The sequence below is a fragment of the Podarcis gaigeae genome (assembly GCF_964106915.1).
Source record: "Podarcis gaigeae genome assembly, chromosome: 1".
Classification (NCBI taxonomy): domain Eukaryota; kingdom Metazoa; phylum Chordata; class Lepidosauria; order Squamata; family Lacertidae; genus Podarcis; species Podarcis gaigeae.
In genome coordinates, this window is record NC_139678.1 from 92,504,998 (window position 1) to 92,523,124 (window position 18,127).

Genomic DNA, 18,127 nt, shown 5'->3' on the forward strand with positions numbered 1-18,127 from the left:
CTCGTATCTGGTTGGCCTTAAAGGTAGACAGGTGGAAAGAGAGAACAAAAGGGACAATCAGTTAGCTGAGAAGCCTCAAGGGGCAGGTAAATGTACTGCAATTTTCTGTAAGTCTGTCCTAGTTGCAAGGAATGTTTTGAGCAAAATTGATATTGCTAATAGCAAGGGTCAATGTTGCTCAAGAAAGCGTGGAGGGGGAAGTATTTCAAAATGTGTGCATATTCCAAAAGCTATCAGTATTCTTCCGCTCTAGAAATGTGAAAACCACTGGAATTCTTACCCAGAACTTTTGGCACCAGAAGGCAGACTGTACTTCTTCAAAACAGATCCTGGAAGCAGAAAATAGAAGGAAATAAATACAATAAAAATACTAACCAGGGCTGCAATTTCTTTCAGATTTAGGGACGCTGGCTACAGAAAATTAAAAATTAAAAAGCCATCCTTCCATCAATTTCTAGTAAAATATATGATACAAGGTGGCAAAAAATAAATATATGTTTTCCCTCTGCGGCAAATGGGGGAAGCATTTAAATTCCATGTCTTGCATGTATGTGTGTTTTGCTGTTTATATATTTGCTGTTTATATATATTATATGTTTATACTCTAGAGGTGGAGAAGCCACAACGCCTTGGATCCCAGTAGTAATGGACGAGCCATTTGGTGTGGTGTGCTTTTCAACCAACGAAACAGGAGTCCAAAACTGAGTCCCATATACAAAACAAAAAGCTGTCTTACTCTTCACTATAATTTCTCCACATATACGAAGGGATAACTTTACCAAGCTGTGAAATGTTCTTTGCCATTTTTAAAATTACTACCGTATTTTTCGCCCTATAAGACACACTTTTCCCCCTCCAAAAATGAAGGGGAAATGTGTGTGCGTCCTATGGGGCGAATGCAGGCTTTCGCTGAAGCCTGGAGAGCGAGAGGCGTCGGTGCGCACCGACGTCTCTCGCTCTCCAGGCTCCAGGAAGCTATCCGCAAGCCTTGCACGCCCGGAGGGAGTTCCCCCGGGCGCGCAAGGCTTGCGGGCGGCAGCCTGCAGCGCGGAGCACGGGGCGCCCTCCAGAGGACGCCCTGTGCTCCACGCAGGTGTCCGCAAGCCTTGCGCAGCCGGGGATCTCCCCTGGGAGCCGAAGGCTTGAGGGCGGCAGCGCGGAGCACGGGGCACCCTTCGGAGGCCGCCCCGTGCTCCGCGCTGGTGTCGGCAAGCCTTGCGCACCCGGGGGATCTCCCCCCGAGAGCGCAAGGCTTGCGGGCGGCAGCCGGCAGCACGGAGCACGGGGCGCCCTTTGGAGGATGCCCAGTGCTTCGCGCAGGTGTCCGCTAGCCTTGCGCACCCGGGGGATCTCCCCCCGAGAGCGCAAGGCTTGCGGGCGGAAGCCGGCAGCACGGAGCACGGGGCGCCCTTTGGAGGCCGCCCCGTGCTCCGCGCTGGTGTTGGCCAGCCTTGCGCACCTGGGGGATCTCCCCCCGAGAGCGCAAGGCTTGCGGGCGGCAGCTGGCAGCGCGGAGCACGGGGCGCCCTTCGGAGGACGCCCCGTGCTCCACGCTGGTGTTGGCCAGCCTTGCGCACCCGGGGGATCTCCCTCCGAGAGCGCAAGGCTTGCGGGCGGCAGCTGGCAGCGCGGAGCATGGGGCGTCCTTCGGAGGACGCCCCGTGCTCCGCGCTGGTGTTGGCAAGCCTTGCGCACCCGGGGGGTGCGTGGGGCGCCCTGAAACAGAGGGTTCCCCATGCTGCGGACTGTAGCCTGCCGCCCGACGCGCGGGGCGCCCTGAAGCAGAGCGCCCCTCGCGCCAGGCAGACATGGGCCAGCCCCACAAGCTCGGGGGACAGCGGGGAGGCGCAGCACCGCCATCCCACTGTTCCCCGACCTGGTTTTGGGGGGGGAAATAAAGGGGAAAAAATTCCTTTATTTCCCCCCCAAAAAAAGTAGGTGCGTCCTATGGGACAAAAAATACGGTAATTACTTTTCAATAGTGCATTTATATTTACTTCCAAAAGTAGTCCAGTTTGACTTAACCTCACCTATCTAAATTTGTTACCTTTTATTTCTCTCCATAAAGACAAGAAAACTGTTTTATACAAGAGTCAAGAGATGAGGAATGTATTATTAACTGTATGTTTAGCACCATCTACTGGACATGGGCAGGATTATCCCAAGCCAACATAACTAAATGGTGAATACGCCCCCCCTTTTTTTGGCAGAACAGTACTGTAGTATGAACTGACCTAGGAAGCCTGAGCAAAAGAAGCTTCCATAAATAATAATAATATCTTCTTATTCAAGCACAAAATAAATTAAAAAGCACAGTGGTAAAGAATGAGCTGTGAATGCCTCCAGCTCAAATCTCACCTGCACTAGGTGATCTCACCAGGAAGCCATAGGCAAGCCACTACAACCTTACCCAGGCCTCCTCCTCACCTGATGTGGGGCAGAGCAGAGATGTACCAGTTAGTTCTGCATTCTCTATAGTATCTCAGGGGTTCTAAATTACATGGAGAGCCTCCATGAATAAAGCATTCACCCTCCGATGTGCAAAGGCTTGCAAGCTTATCACAGGCATGCAGTAGAGGAGCCAAAGATAGCCAGCACATGCCCACACTCCCCCTCATTGCTCCCTCAAGGAGACCTGAAAATATCATGATAATATCATGATAGTAGCACTGACCTACCTGGTTACTGTTAAGAATTACTGAGATAATCAGCATGAACCACTTTGAACACTCTAAGGTGATGCATCTGGATGGTTTATTATTACACAAAAAAGCCACACACAAAACACGTACAGAAACCACAGTATTAGTATTATAAATATTTGCAAAGAAAAGCAAAACAGATACTGCTGAAACAGGCCAGACTGGAGGAGGAAGAGGATCAGGCCAATCATCCAGTCCTGCTACTCAACAGAAGGCCACACCATCAGGAACTGGGGTCATCTGCACTCACAGCAGCTAAACATAGCCTACAAGTGGATCCCCAGCATTCCACAAGCTCTGTCCTTAGTGGCAGCCATTGCAGAGAGCTGATACTATCAATGTGGAAATAACTTTAGCATTGGTGCCTATGCTCTCATTCTTTTTGGGGGTGAAGACACAGGAATAGCCAGCATTTCATTTTCTGCCTTATTGAAAGCCTTATCATTTTTATAAGCTTTTCCTGCTTATTTTCAATCTACTTCTCCCTTCATTTGCTACCAGGGTAAAGCATGCTATACATAACGTGCAACAGAATGGAAAGACCCTTACCTTCCACTGTTAATTCTACTGTCACCTGACGAACGCCACCAGCATTCCGGGCCTCGCAGGTGTATGGCCCACCATCTTCCTCCTGCACCCCTTTTATAATTAAGCTGAAAAGCCCTCGAATGCTACGGTCCACTACACAGCGCTCTCCCTCTGTCAGAAGTTGCCCATTCTTGTACCATGTGACTTGGGGTTCTGGGATGCCTCTGACCTAGAAAGATTGGGTGCAAAAAGATTGGGGGTGGTGTGGGGAGAGTGAGAAAGGGGGGAGGAGAGAGAAACAAACACAGAAGGTGACTTTATCTGGAAGAAATGCAGAACACTTCATAAGCCAGTGGAAAGTATTTTCTCAAGCCATATCTGTTAAACACATACAAACTGTTTTGAGCCAAATGGCAAAAACCTGAAGAAAAAGAAAAGAAACTATTGGGTGCATCAAGCTGTTAAAACTAGCAATGCTGCTCCAGCAGGCAGCTACCCAGACAAAGCTTTTTTCTGTCTTTTGAAATTTTAAAGCCAGAAATGAGAAATTCTGAGAAGCAGAATCATGAGCCAAAATTATTAGAGCATATTCTACTGTCAAATGGCTGTCTAGACTAACAGATTTATTGTAGCATGACATTTGCAGGCCTCATTATCAGATGCATTCACTAGGAGAGGCATTTAGAAGAAGCAATGTTCATCAGCCTCTTTAGAAAGGGTCAAACACCACCCATGGCAAAATACACCTAGTTGTGTTTTTTGAGTGTTAAGTGTGCATGCGTAACACTGTGTGTGCAAAATTTGGTTAACATTTTATCACACATAAAAGGTGAACTTTCCCCAAAATGAATTTCATGAATATCCAAAAGTAGCTATTTCTCCCAATTTTGAGGGGCAAACACCTGAAGAAGCACCTATTTCCATACCAACCTGTCCATGAATTAAGATCTTCTGCTGAGGGTCTTCTCTAGGTGTCACCTTTATCTAAGCTACATCACTCAGTCACAAAGGAGAAGACATTTTCAGCGGTTGCACTCTAGTTACAGGATGCCCTCCTTAAAGAGAGTGCCTGATTTACATTTTGTTTTGCATGAAGCAAAAAATATGTTGATGCATTCAGACATTTAAAAATTGTTGTTATTTCTATTTCTGCTTTGAATGAGCTTTATTTTCTGTTTTATTTCAGTCCATATTATGATATACATTTTGAGTGTTACACTTCCTTAAAATCCAAATAGGATACAAGACAGTACATAAGTATTTTATACAAAATAATAAATCCAACATTTACATTCCGAATGTCAACATTCCGAATTTCAAATATTCACTGGACCATATATTTCTTTCCAACAGAATAAATCAAGAGGAGTGCCTAACATTCTTAACAAGAGCTGAAAACTGTAAATTTAGTTAAGCAATCAGTAAGGCTGGAAGTTAATGGAGCATCTGATTTTTAATGCACTTTTTGTCCTGCATGTTGCTATTCAATTTCTGCAGATACCCCTTAATAATGTGAAGTTGTGGGACTGTCACCATCAAGACCATGCAGAGTTACCTACTGACCAGTGCCAATGGGTCATCATGGCATTTTATGAAGAAATTCTTCAACCAGCGGATTTAGCCTGGGAAATGATACAAGCTTATCACATGTAGTCCAGGAAATGATATAAACTTTTCACATATAGACCATCGCACTGAATGCATTTACACAGTTATTTTGAGCTACGACATAAACAGGATAAAAAAAATTATCCACCAGGTGGTGTCCTTGGCAGTTACAAAGTTCTCACAAAGTAACAAAGACCAACACCAATTAACAATATGTTGTTCCCCACAATAAACAAATACAGTGTGTTTGTGTTTTAATTTCATTTATTGTAAAGAAAACTGAAAAGCACACACAAAATCAACTGGAAGGAGGAGTCAAAAAAAGGGTTCCAGGGCTGTCCATGATAGAAAACAGCTAACATGGGAATGCATCTGTAAATGGGGATGCAATGCATTTGCAGCATGAGCAGTGATCCTCATGGAGAAGTTTCCACAGAATGTTAAACTCCAAGGACAAGCATAACAATGTAATGTCCAGCTGCAGTCTTAGTTATTTTCCTTCTGCAGCTAGGGGAAAATACTATACTACAACAATAATCTTTTTGAAGACTGGCAAACATTCCTCACAGCATAGGAAGGGTGGAGCTGACCTATAAAGATCTGGTAATCCACTAGAAGGTAACAACCCAGAATTTAGGAATCACTGTCCTCTCCTCTGCTAATTTACTAATGAGAAACTTAGCTTCCTGATGTTCACACAAGCAATCATGCAGTTTATCACCATCTGGTGTAAAATAAAAGAAAACTAAAGATTTTCTTAAGTGGCAGTTAACAGCAGACTGAATGAACTAAGGCATAACTCAGGTTTCTCTGCCACTGCCATTGGTATTAATCTAATAATGTCACAATAAAGCAGATCCAAGCATATTCTCTAGATTACAGTGTGTCAAAAGCAGTGAGGGGTTTGGATAAAAGCAGGCACCAATGTCAGAAGTGCTTGCAGGAGAAGGAATTGATTTAACAAAACAAATAGATGGTAGATTCCTCCCTGGAAAATATTATAATCTCTTCCTATCATCCAGTCCAATTTCAAATAACACAGGCCACAAAGTATTGTGCCTTTCTCCTTCTGGATGCTATTCCAAATTATCAGTTTTCCCTCATGATAGAACGTATCACTCTAATTTCCCTTAGCTCCAATTGGACCATACTATGTCATTCCTATCCAATTCTTCACTTACGGTTAGTTTCATAGGCTTCTTTGACCATATTTTGGCTCTCCCTCATACATAAGCTACATTTCAATTTTTTCCATGTGTTTTTATTTTGCAAACATCAAGCCTCCAATTTGAGGAAGAACAGCAGGAGGGGCACATGCATCCAAAAGGATGAGAGAGTTCTTCCTAAGAAAATCAGAGAGAGAGGCTGATTGATGCACAAAGGGCTTAATTTTTGTGAGCTTCGTTAACCCACACTGCCTTGCAGCTTCATCAGTTGGTATAGTACTTGCGAGGGGGGGGGGGGAGGAGAATAAGGAGAAGCCGCAAGTGGCGAATTATTCTGTTTGTGAGGATTTACATTTCAAGCTAGAGTTTGAAACACATTTCATATTGAACTAACCCCTGCACTGAAAAGATGTATTCCTGCCATAAAAATGTCTGGTGATTCTAAAACAAGCTGCCAGTTACCTCAGTTTGATGCCGATGGTGGACCAATTCCAGAACTGCAGCAGGTTTTTCTATAAATAAAAAATTAATTTTTCTGGTAACTCTTTCAGGCTCTGCAGAAACATCTGCATTTAATAATACATCCACAATGGGTTGAGGACTTATCCACTTATCTAATGCTCTGCAGCTTAAGGCTATAGCCCTTATTTATAGCCCTGTCTACTCCTTACATGGGCCTACAGATTCCTAAGAGTAAAGGGGTGGAGGATTGCTTTCACCCAAAAGAAAGGAACAAAGATTGAAATGCAGCTTACTTCCAAGTAAAGACCAATTCACATTGCATGCTGATTGTCTAACCTGTCTCCACTAATAAGTGGGGTAAAGACTTACGTGTGTAAACACATAATGCATATGTGACAGGGACTGAGTTATAGCCAACTGCAGCGTCCCAATTGTATGGACTCTTGCGTTTTAACTGTTGTAGCCTGCTCTGGGACCTTAATAAATTGTAGTACAGTGGTACCTCGGGTTACATATGCTTCAGGTTACATATGTTTCAGGTTACAAACTCCACTAACCCAGAAATAGAGCTTCAGGTTAAGAACTTTGCTTCAGGGTGAAAACAGAAATCGTGCTTCAGCGGCGCAGCGGCAGCAGGAGGCCCCATTAGCTAAAGTGGTGCTTCAGGTTAAGATCAGTTTCAGGTTAAGAACGGACCTCCAGAACAAATTAAGTACTTAACCTGAGGTACCACTGTAATATTAATAGGTTTACAGATACTCATATCCTTTTTGGTATTAAGGTTTTCAGCAGGAAGCACATAGTAGATTGTAGAACATCCATCCAGCCACGTAATGTCTGAATTGGCCCTGAATTCAGTGAGCAAAGTAAACTTGAGTGAAAGTTCCACAGAACATTAAAAAGTCCCCTCAAAAAGCTACTAGGGCTTTCTCTGAATATTTTGCAACTGTTCTTAAATGACAGCATCAATGCCTTGGTTTGTACAGACTTCAGATAATGGAAGAATCTTGATATATTTTCAACCCACATCCACAACAAACTGTTTCTGGTCTAACCTGAAACCAGAAGTAGGCTAAACACATATAAGCTAGTTACAATATTTCAAGACCTGTTTAAATGACATAGACCTTGAACTCCTGCAGTAAATTTCTGCTCAGAAGCCCAATGAAGAGTAACAAGACATGCTGTACCATTACCAGTACAACATGCAATGTCATAAGAAGGTGAGTTTCTTCCATTCTGAACACCATGATCCTTTTTATTACCCTTCTCAAGCTCTAATCAAGAACAAGTTTGCAAAGGTTTACAAAATATATATCCCCAAGTGCATGAGAGTTTTTGTCTTGCTTGCAATTCTGACTTTATAATCACATGGTTACACTAAAAAAAATCAGTTGTCAACCCTTTTAAGGTCTGCTTTTATTGGCATTTTATCTTGTATCATTTTGTGTAAGCTGCTTATATTTTTTATGAAGCTACATATTAATAATGATAAATAAAGAAATCTACCATGGATATAAAGTTAATCCCAGATGACATGAGCATTGCCTCTAACCTATTGTGGTTTTCAGTTCTTGGGATTTCCTATCTTAACCCATGAATCTGAAAACTTGCCCAACTGGGACTTGTAACACCTAGGACTCTTCTTACAAAATAATAAATGTCTTCATTCAATAGTTATGCTCATTGCTCAATGTTTGGAAATCACACAAATTATTGCAAACACACTGTCATCAGCGAGTCTTAAGTATCCATTAAAGTTTTCAATCAAATTCCAGATTCAATATGACACCAGAAATGGCACACAATAAAATCATGGCATGCTTGATAACAACAAAATATGGTAAAGGGCTATTTACCTATGTTCTAACATGGCTCCCAGTGCTTAATAATGCCTGGTCTAGAATCCTAGATGGCTTAGATTAACATCATCATTCAACTCAAAAGGGGAATTAACTCTATCTCATTCAAAATCATCTATGCATTGAAAGAGAGAGGATCAAATGCATGCTTCAACTTGCAGCATAAGCTGTCATATTTTGTCTCAACATCTGGCATTGCTTAAGTTTCTTATTCCATATGTAAGCAGTGCTAATAAATCACTGCTTTGGGAGTTCACATTTGAAGAATGCCACTACTGAGATCTTCCCCCAAGCAATCCAAAGTAGCAGAGGAAAAATTTCAGCAATGTCTTTAACAAAATCCCTCAAAATCAGAACATTATTGAATTATTAGTCAACACTGTATCTAAGTAGCCTGACTCTACCTCATCTTTAACTGTGTGCTTTAGGACTTCATCCCATGGAACTCTTAGCTCTGTTTCCCTTTCATCGCAAATGGAAGTAAATTGTGCTGCCTTGATTTATCCATCTATTTTAGGTAATGAGTCCATAGGCTATCAACATTCATGGAAAACAGATCTATTACATCTTAAGGCAGCCCTGTTCAGGGAAGTTTTTAATATGTAATGCTGTACGGTTTTTAACACTGATTGGGAGCCGCCCAGAGTGGCTGGGGAAAACTCAGCCAGATGGGCGGGGTATAAATAATAAATTATTATTATTATTATTATTATTATTATTATTATTATTATTATTATTATTATTACTATTAGCCACAATGGCTATTTGGAACATCCATGTTTAGGGGTTGCTTGTCTGAAACCTGAAAGAACACGCTCAGGAGGCATACCTTTGCCACCACAACTCTTCCTGGCAGCCACTATCTCACCCAACCCACCCAGCCCCTGAATGAGGACATGGGTACACAGAAATATTTCTAACAGAAACACCACACATCATGTAGTGTCACCCTGATGAACCTTTAGAGCAGGGGTCTGCAACCTTTAAGACAAAAAGAGCCACTTGGACCCATTTCCGAAGAAGAAAAAAAACTGGGAGCCGCAAAACCATTGCGACATTTAAAACAAATATATCTCCAGAGCCGCGATCTGACAGCGGGTGGGAAGGTGACGTCGGGACAGTGCGTGACTAACGCACGCACCGCCCCCATGCGACATCACAGCCAGTACAGCGCCCGTCACAGTGGGGAGTGTCAGGGCGCACAATGCGCCTCCTCCCCTCGCTAGTATCCGCCCTGGAGCCGCGGCAAAGGTGTAAAAGAGCCACATGCGGCTCCGGAGCCGCGGGTTGCAGACCCCTGCTTTAGAGGAACAAATGGCAGCTGTTTGTGGAGGGATGTCTCCCATTTCACCGCCCACAGGTGGAGCAGCAAAGTAGGAAGGCATTTCATCTCAATCATAACTCATAAACAATATTTTTAACAATTTAGATTTTAAAACCATGGGCCTTAAGTATTTTTTTTTAAAAACCCACAGATCATATATTTTTAAAAGTTTTCAACCACCATCTAAAAATGCAACTGTTTTTCAAAGGAAGGAAAATTAGCCATCAAGAAGGCTCTGGCTCTTGTTGCTCCCGGCCTGATCACACAATAGGACAAAAACCATAGCCTTCAATGGCAATCAGGAAGGCCAGGTCACAATTTGTGTACTTATCAAAACATAATTGCTCTGAAATGTGCTTAGGGACAATGCATTACCCAGAAAAGCCCTCTGCTAAAAACCTCAGTGTACTCACAGGGAGTCTGGCTACTTCCACTGCAGGAAACAGAGTCAAGAAAAACTCTCTGGGATAGCCTCAAATGACTTTTATAATCTTAATTACTGGTCCCTCCGTGCTCTATTTTACCTGGCTCATCTATTGCAGTACCTTATTCAAGTAGCTTAATGTGAAGGGAACATCCTATGCTCTCACCTCATGGCTTTTCACTCTCATCTCATATAAAGTAACAGAAACTCCACATCATTAACCAAGGTAACAGATGAATGAACTGACAAAATGCAGGAGAATGGCAACTGCAGAGGAAAAATAGGTCTGTTTGGAAAGCCCCTGAAGCCAAAGCAATGAACCACCACTGTGGAAGCTGTGGCTTTTCCAATAAATACAAAAATTACTCCAAGGATGAGTGGAGAAGCTCCAACTAAGCCAACATTTATAGTACTCCCAACAGTGAAGTATTTATGAGCTATCTACAAAAGACATGGTCTGTTAGCAGAAAAGCAGACAGCAGCTGCAAATCATATTGTTGACAATCATCTTATTGTTTTCTAGGTTTCCTTACAAGAAACTGGTAGGGCTCTTGCACATAAGTTGATTCTACCATTAGCCACCATGGCACAATAATCTGAACACAGCAAAAATATCTATTTCAGTATTCTATTAAAAGTGGCTGCACATGCTTTGAATTGTTTGTCCTAAGGCAAAACGACATTTTAGAACTATAGTACTTTTCTGTCCTCGCAAATAAAGGAGATAGCAAAAATGTTCCGGAAAATGTATGCATAGGATCATTATTACAATGGAGTTAGCTGGAGATTTGGAATTGGTGTAATCCAGATTCTCTTATATTATTCAGCAATTAGAAAGAGATTCTTAACAAATGCTAAGTATGTACAAGAAAACATAGCTATGATGATCGGCAAAGCTCAAGTCTCCAAGCAAGTGCTAGTTCTGACATCCTTTTCCTGTTCACAATTAGCTTTGCTCCATTGTTCTCTATACTGACTTCCAGGTACACAATCCCACTTCCCTGGCTGCTTTACAGTCAGCTATCTTCATAATTACAACAGATGGCAATTGGTTGCATACAAATACAATAAAAATACAATACATTGGCCACAATGCCTGTCTGGGGTTTGCCCCAGAGGAGGATGCACCCAATGGTTTCAGGGCCCAAAGTCATGTGTCATCACCGCATGCAAGTAGGAGTCAGATGTGATATATTGACTCAACTAAATATACAGTATTACATAAGTACTATTTAGCAAAACTGAAATGAATATGCTTGAATAGATGTGTGGGATTCCACTAATGAGTCCCATCAGAAGCCCTGCCCCAGGAGGTCTGCTTGCACAACTGTCTCCCCGTTTCCTTCTGCGAAAAATTATATTGGGTGGTTCCAGAGAACCCCCAGAGCAGCACACAGGGGGAGGAGAGGAGGGTTCGTTCCATTTGGCAAACCCAAATGCTTGCCCTGATGGAAATATCACCATATTGCAATGCTGAATTACTCTCAAATAAGGATAGCAACATCAAGATGTTGAGGTGTAGCTAACTAAGCTTCCACTATGTATATTTAGAGATTAGGATGGAACACCTTGAGATGGAAAAATATTCAAATTTAGTCCTTAACTGTGCAAACGTTTCATCTGCACTTGCATACCACCAATGTGTCAGTGCCAATTTAAGGCATACACATGTAACCCTAAACCTGCATATGGAACAAAGAAGATCTGTGAATTTGTACAGAGGTTAACTGTACAGATTGCACACTTGCAATCCTTCAATTTCAAGGAACACACGCCTCTCCTATCCTGGTTATACCTCTGCTGCAACTTGTGGTTGCTGCTGGGAATGCCTAATCCCCTGTCCATCTAATGTAACTAATGTTGTGATTAGACAGGTGAGCCAAGTTTGTTTACTGAACCAGGAAGATCTAGGATCAAATGCCTGCTTTGTCATGAAGCTCACTGGGTAATCTTGGGCAAGTCACCATTATCTCAGCCTAACTTACCTCACAGGCTATAATGAAGTTAAAATGAGATACTCTCCCCAGGCATGACAACTTGTCTGCTTGCTGGAAAAATAGGGTACAAATCTGATAAAAGAAATAAATCTTGCTGTTCAATGTCACTACTGATGTAAGACAACTCATGACACTCCACTTGAGAGGTGTGCAGTTTTAGATATTAAAGCACTCAGGTACCACTTTAAAAATACTTCTCATACAGTTGTGCCCTGCAAATTAAAAACACTTGTTTTATTTTATATGGAAGGGCAAAAAGTTAGAATTTCCTGAAACAGAAGGCAAATAGAGAAATCCTATTTTTTCCAAAGGTGTATAGGATCTTTTTACCTCTCATGTTCTCACATTTCTACAGTTATCCTGCACAGTGACTGCTGTAGAATCAAGTGTTATATATAATATTAAAAGGCACAGGACTTCAATTGTTCCCAAATAGGGCTTGCTTGGACTTTATCACAGAATTGTGTCCCTTCAGAATACCAGATTTTTCAGAATTGAGTTGCAAGAAGGTTGTTGGAGGGAAATGCATTTCTTCATAATGGACACATAGATGCAAGACATTAAAAAAATGCTCTTTTTGTTTTTAGCAGAAGTCTCAGATGGAATTATAGCAAAAGGTTACTTTTTGGTAAACTGTCATGATAAATCATTACACTGCAGGCAACATCTATCTTCCTTTTTAAGCATTACAGAGCTCTTGGCAGTATGCAATCCTTTGAACAGGTGGAACATTTATACTATCTGTCAGAGCCACCCGAGGTCCCAGCTCACAAGAGACCAAAGTCCAGTCCAAGTTATATACAAAAGGTTTTATTGAAGAACATTGTTGTCGTTACATCCAAGCTCCGTGGCTCCGCATCTGTTACCCATAGATGTTAGAAGTCCCCTCTGAGTCAGTCCCGCCCCTGCACCAGCTTAAGAGGCTTGTACTGCTCCACCTTTTCCTCTCTTTCCTTTTCCGCAGGGTCTTCCTGCCCCGCTGTGCTCCCTCCCTCCGGGACTCCCCCGAGGCTGAGTCTTCTGACGCCTGCTCCCCCTCCTTCGTGCTTTGGGACCAGGCTCCTCCTCAGGGCTCTCCTCATTTCCGCGCGCCTCCACATTTGAACTTGGCGCGCGTACGTTGCCTCTGACCTTCCTTTCGACCGTTACGCTACTCTCGGTACTACACTCCTCCCCTTCCGGCAGGACGTTTTGCTCCGAACTCCTTCCCCTCTCTGCTTCCTGTTCTGCTCTTTCTGACACACTGGCAACTCCACCCCCTTCACTCCGTTCCGACGGAGAGGCCGGTCCCGATCTCCAGCCCCCACTGGGGATTCCCCCTTCGTTCCCCTGCTTCTGACTGCCTCCCTCTCTACTGCCCCTTGGCCTGACCAGGGGGGCTCCCTTTTGGGAATCCTCGGATTCACTTGACGGACTCACTGACAACCTCGGGTCGTCGTCGTCCTCTTCCTCGTCGCCCTGGGACCCCTCCCCCTCGCTCTCTGTCCCTGAAACCCTGACACTATCCTTTGACCAAACCTGAAAAGAAAGTAGGGCTGAGCAAAATCTGTGCCTATATTTCTGCAGCATTTCCCACTTTGTGTTTCCAGCTAGCTGCTGGATTCTCCCCCATTAAAAAGCAATTGTGCAAACTGGTGTGCAACATCACGTGATACCAGGTCATGAGAGTTATTGACTAGCTATGTCAATTGTCTATGGGAACGCACATTGGAATACTTTGCCCATTCAGAGAAGGGCAAAGCTGTCAGACATTAGACTAAGAACGCCTTTAACCAAAATTAACCTGTGAATTACTGGAGAATATATACCAGGCATTAGAAATTTATAATGCTTAAATGTGGATGACAAAAATTGCATGCCTGCACTATCTTATGACATATTTAAATTTGTGAAATAAAGTAGCATTAGTTCCAAGTGAAACCTGAGGAGCTGCCCAGGGCATCTGCAATTTTCCACACATATTTTCTATGAAATTTCTAAAAGAATGTTTGCAGGTAGGTCCTTCAGTACAAGCTATTTCCAAGCATCAGCACAGCAAATAATCCAGGAACTACTTTCAGTGCTTATCAAATCAGTTCAGGAATCTGTCCGGAAAATTATGATATGCTCAAGTATTCATTTCAGGAAAAGCCTCTGGCACAGGAAGAGAGATTATTGAAGAACAACAGCAGGTTTGTGTTGCAAAATCCACTAGGACAAAAAAAAATTAATAAAAAATCACCAGAAGCAACTCAAGAAAGAAACTAATAAGCTGTTGTGTTATGCTGTAAAATTGGGGTTCTTCTGTCCCTTTTTGGAATGGATAGTTTAATCACAATGTCCCTGTTGAAATGTTGTTAGGTTTAAATTAAAAAATATCTTTACTAAAGATCAAATAAATTTTGCAAGATTTCAAGCTCTACAAAGTTCTTCAGTAGGCATAAAGATCTTGAGCTCCTAGTGTAACATGGTGGCTAAGACTGCTGTATGAACCAATGACCGCTCCCCACTTAAAACGGGGGGCGCCCTTTGCGGGGACGCGTGTAGCCCTGGATCTGGAGTGGGCCCATAAGCATAGGCTTTGCCTTCCCTCAGGTGGGATACCTGGAGGTCCCTGCCTACCCCAGTGAGTTGTCCAATCCCACCTGGGGGAAGCGTTGCCAGGGAAACCAGGCCAGGTAGGGGGATGGATTACCTGCCCACACAATAGAGGGTGGATCTTAATTGGTAATCCTCACTTGGCTCCAGAGCTTCTCCCACCCTACCCACCCTCAGTTAATGTCTTCTTTTGCAGGTTAACTTTTCTTCATAGGTTTTGCAGGTTAACCTGTCTCCACAGGTATGCGGGCGCTGCTACGATAAGGTCGCTGTTAAAGGGCCGGAAAGGAATTTCCCTGCATTGGCAGGTTTCGCCTTTCCCGTAGCAAAACATCACAGCTTTGGCGGTATCAGGCCTTGGGCGGAATCCTTTAGTCCATCTTCCTCTTTGCGGCAGCGATACCAGGGTTCCCCGTTAAAGGGGTTTTTGAAGGGAGGCTTTGGCCGTACGCCGAAAGGTCGTCATTGCTCTCCCCTGCGGCGGCGTAACGGGGGCGGCTATCTCTGCTTGAACATATGTTCTCCAGAGCCGGCCCATCCCCCCACACACACACTGGATAACCCTGATGCTCCCTAGGTCCCCGGCTGGGGACTAGGGAGGGAGAACGCCCAATGCCTGAGCCAAGGTCTACCCACATTTGAAATTTAATAAAGTTGTGGCCAATTTAATCCCATAGCACGTTGTCTAGAGTCGTTATTCCACATGACGGGGGGGGACCACTCGGGATCTGGGGACTCCGCCTGTCCACGCAAAGGTTTCCCCAATTAAATCTCATCTTGCCATGGATTCTGCTGGTGGCTTTTGATAAACTGTCATCTCTTAGTCTGTGACATGAGGTTGGCAATTTAGCATTTACAGGCAATTTAGTATTTACAGGCAACCCAGGGTATTTACAGGCAACTCTCAGGGTGGCTCAAAACAAGAAAGGTAATGTTTTACAACAATAAAAGCATGTATACAGCATTTGCAGTGCATAAAAATGACCTAAAGCTAAGACAAAATAAAAGACCTAGGGAAATAAATAGGCCTTTGCCTGGAACCAAATAACAGCAAGATTCACACCAATGAGCCTCTCTAGGGAGAGTATTCCACAGCCAGGGTGGCATCACTGAACTTATGCACCTCATAGCCTCCTGCTGCATCACAACCAATGAGGGTGCATATTGAAGAGTCGTCCAAAGAGGGGCTGTTATTGTACAATCAGGGTTCTCTGCCTATGTAGCTACTAAAACAAACTACAGATCACGCCTCAATGCAGAGCCAGATATTTGGTTGCAGCTGTCCCAAATTTAACCAGTGATAGCCACATTGTGCAAATCAAAACAGTCCCATACCTCTCATTAGAATCTAAGTTCCCAAGCTATGCTTTATCGTTCTTTTTCAATGCCAAGTGACATTTTTGGTCTTGCAACTGTAAAAAAAAAGTTTTAACTAGCATATATATGTAACATATTGTTGATTTACAATACCTGCTTTGAATTTGTTCTCAAATGTTTCGCCTTACTCTATGTTTTTTGTTATTGTTTTTTGTTTACGTAGTTAAGTAAATTCCTTATTTCTCTGAAATTAGTGAGGAAAGCAACATTTTGAATGAAGTGAAACTTGATGTTTAACATGCCCAAATGCTTAAAAGTACCCTCCATCATCAATACTACTATCATTCGGTTCAGTGCCTATGTAGGTGCTAGGTGAAATATTTTGAGAAAACAATATTTAACTTCCATTTTTAATGACTTTCAATGGGGAAAAATAAGTTTGGATCAAAATTTTGCTATATGATAAAACATCAACTAACAACTCTGTGACTTTAAAAGTTTGGGAACTGCTGTTGTACACAGGTTGCATTTAAAGCACAGCTGAAGCATGTCTTCTCTCAAAGTGCTTAGTGGATCCCTATAGTGGGCCTGCTATAAGCCTGTCCCATAATACTGGTTCTCTTGTAACATCTGTTGGTGTCCTATAAGAACATTAAGGTGAGGATTGCAGTATGTTTTAAGTGCATTGAGAAATCGTTTTCTAGTGGGTCTGGTAACCCAGCTCTTTGCATTTGTGCAGCCCAGACAGGCACACTAATTATTTGACAGCAAGGGCTATATACCAGATTTCATACTCATTAGAATTTTTCTGTTTTTTCTATGCAGGAATCAAAAATGTCTCAGAGTTGTATAAATGAGACAATGGTTCCTTATAGTACCCCCTCTCAGAAAATTATAATTAAACCATGCAAACTTATAAATAAATGAATGCTGAAAGAATTTTAGACTGGAAAAAAGAACCATGTTCATCATCTTCATACCTCCTCATACAACCAGGCTACTGTCTTTCTCCTGAGACATGGCAGAGACAACATACAGCCCTAATATCAGGCACAGGTTCAGAGCAGTGTAAGGTTTCCCATTTCCTGATACACTTCAAAAGAATGCCTGTATTGCAAAGATAGCTTTGTTCTGGTTAGCATCAAGTTCTCAACAGCCTACTGATTTAGAGGGAGTTAAAGCTATCAGCCATGCCAGAGAGCACAAACATAGATCAGCATGCCTCTATTTCCAATGTTCAGCTGCGTGTGCCGTTGTTTGTGTAGCCAACAAAACACAACCCACAAGCAAGAAGAAGGTACCGTCAAGCTTCAGGGCACATCAAGGTTTTCAAAAGTACAAAAACCTTTAGGGAAAACAGCTAATAGTGATCTCAGTTCTAATAGTGATCTCACTTTGCCAAGTGGTGATGACTGGGAACAGAACACCGATGGACCATTAAGGGAGAAAATAGAAAACTCTGTAGCAAGCTGCACTTGTAAATTCTAAAGAATGGTGCCTTTTCACAGGCCCATTCTAAAGCGATATTACACACAAACAAAAATTCTTTTGCTGATTTAAAGACTCTTCCAAAATGCTTTACCTGGAATATAGTCAGAGTATCAGACCCAGCTCTCGCTTCTAGTGGACTAGTGGTCATTTTCTTAGCTTCTTTTTTTTTTGCAGTACTTCCCTTGAAACTACAAGGTTTAAATTTCTCTTTCCTCGGACAGAATGCACATTGTCTATACAGTAATCTTTTAAAAATCCACTAGAGTTGCAATTTCTATTGGGCATTGGTCTGCTGCCCACTCAAAGCTGGAAGCAAGCAGTCAGATTTATTTTTTAAAAAATTTTTTTTAGTTGTCTGCAACCAGTCCTTTTAAAAAGTACCCGTCATTGTGAGGTAGCAGGACCAGTAAAACAGTGGCTAGCTGGGATCCCTACATGTAATGCTCCTATAAAGCCAAACCTATTACTGACAAGAGTAGTTTAAAGAAGATGATACAGCTGATAACTTGTTTTTTTAATAGATATTTATTAAAGTTTCAAAAGAATTTTATAAAAACAATACAAAACAACAATACAAACAAACACAAACAAAAAACAAGTATAATTTCATTCCCTTATTTTCTTATACCTTACTTCCCCGACTTCCTCATACCTCCCCTTTCTGTATTC

The 18,127-nt window shown here is 42.5% G+C and overlaps 1 protein-coding gene across 14 annotated transcripts in view; it reads right to left on the bottom strand.

The window, feature by feature from the left end:
• Positions 1-18,127, bottom strand: part of MYLK (myosin light chain kinase) — a 179,858-nt gene that overhangs the window by 113,393 nt on the left and 48,338 nt on the right. For 13 of the 14 annotated variants that reach the window (XM_083725422.1, XM_083725410.1, XM_083725408.1 and 10 more), the window contains 2 exons: positions 3,252-3,459; positions 281-329 (listed from right to left, as the gene is read on the bottom strand). In XM_083725422.1, the coding sequence (XP_083581548.1) occupies positions 281-329; positions 3,252-3,459 (257 nt within the window). Of the gene's footprint in view, positions 1-280; positions 330-3,251; positions 3,460-6,466; positions 6,517-18,127 lie in introns of all 14 variants that reach the window. The other variant, XM_083725409.1, reaches the window with a different exon arrangement.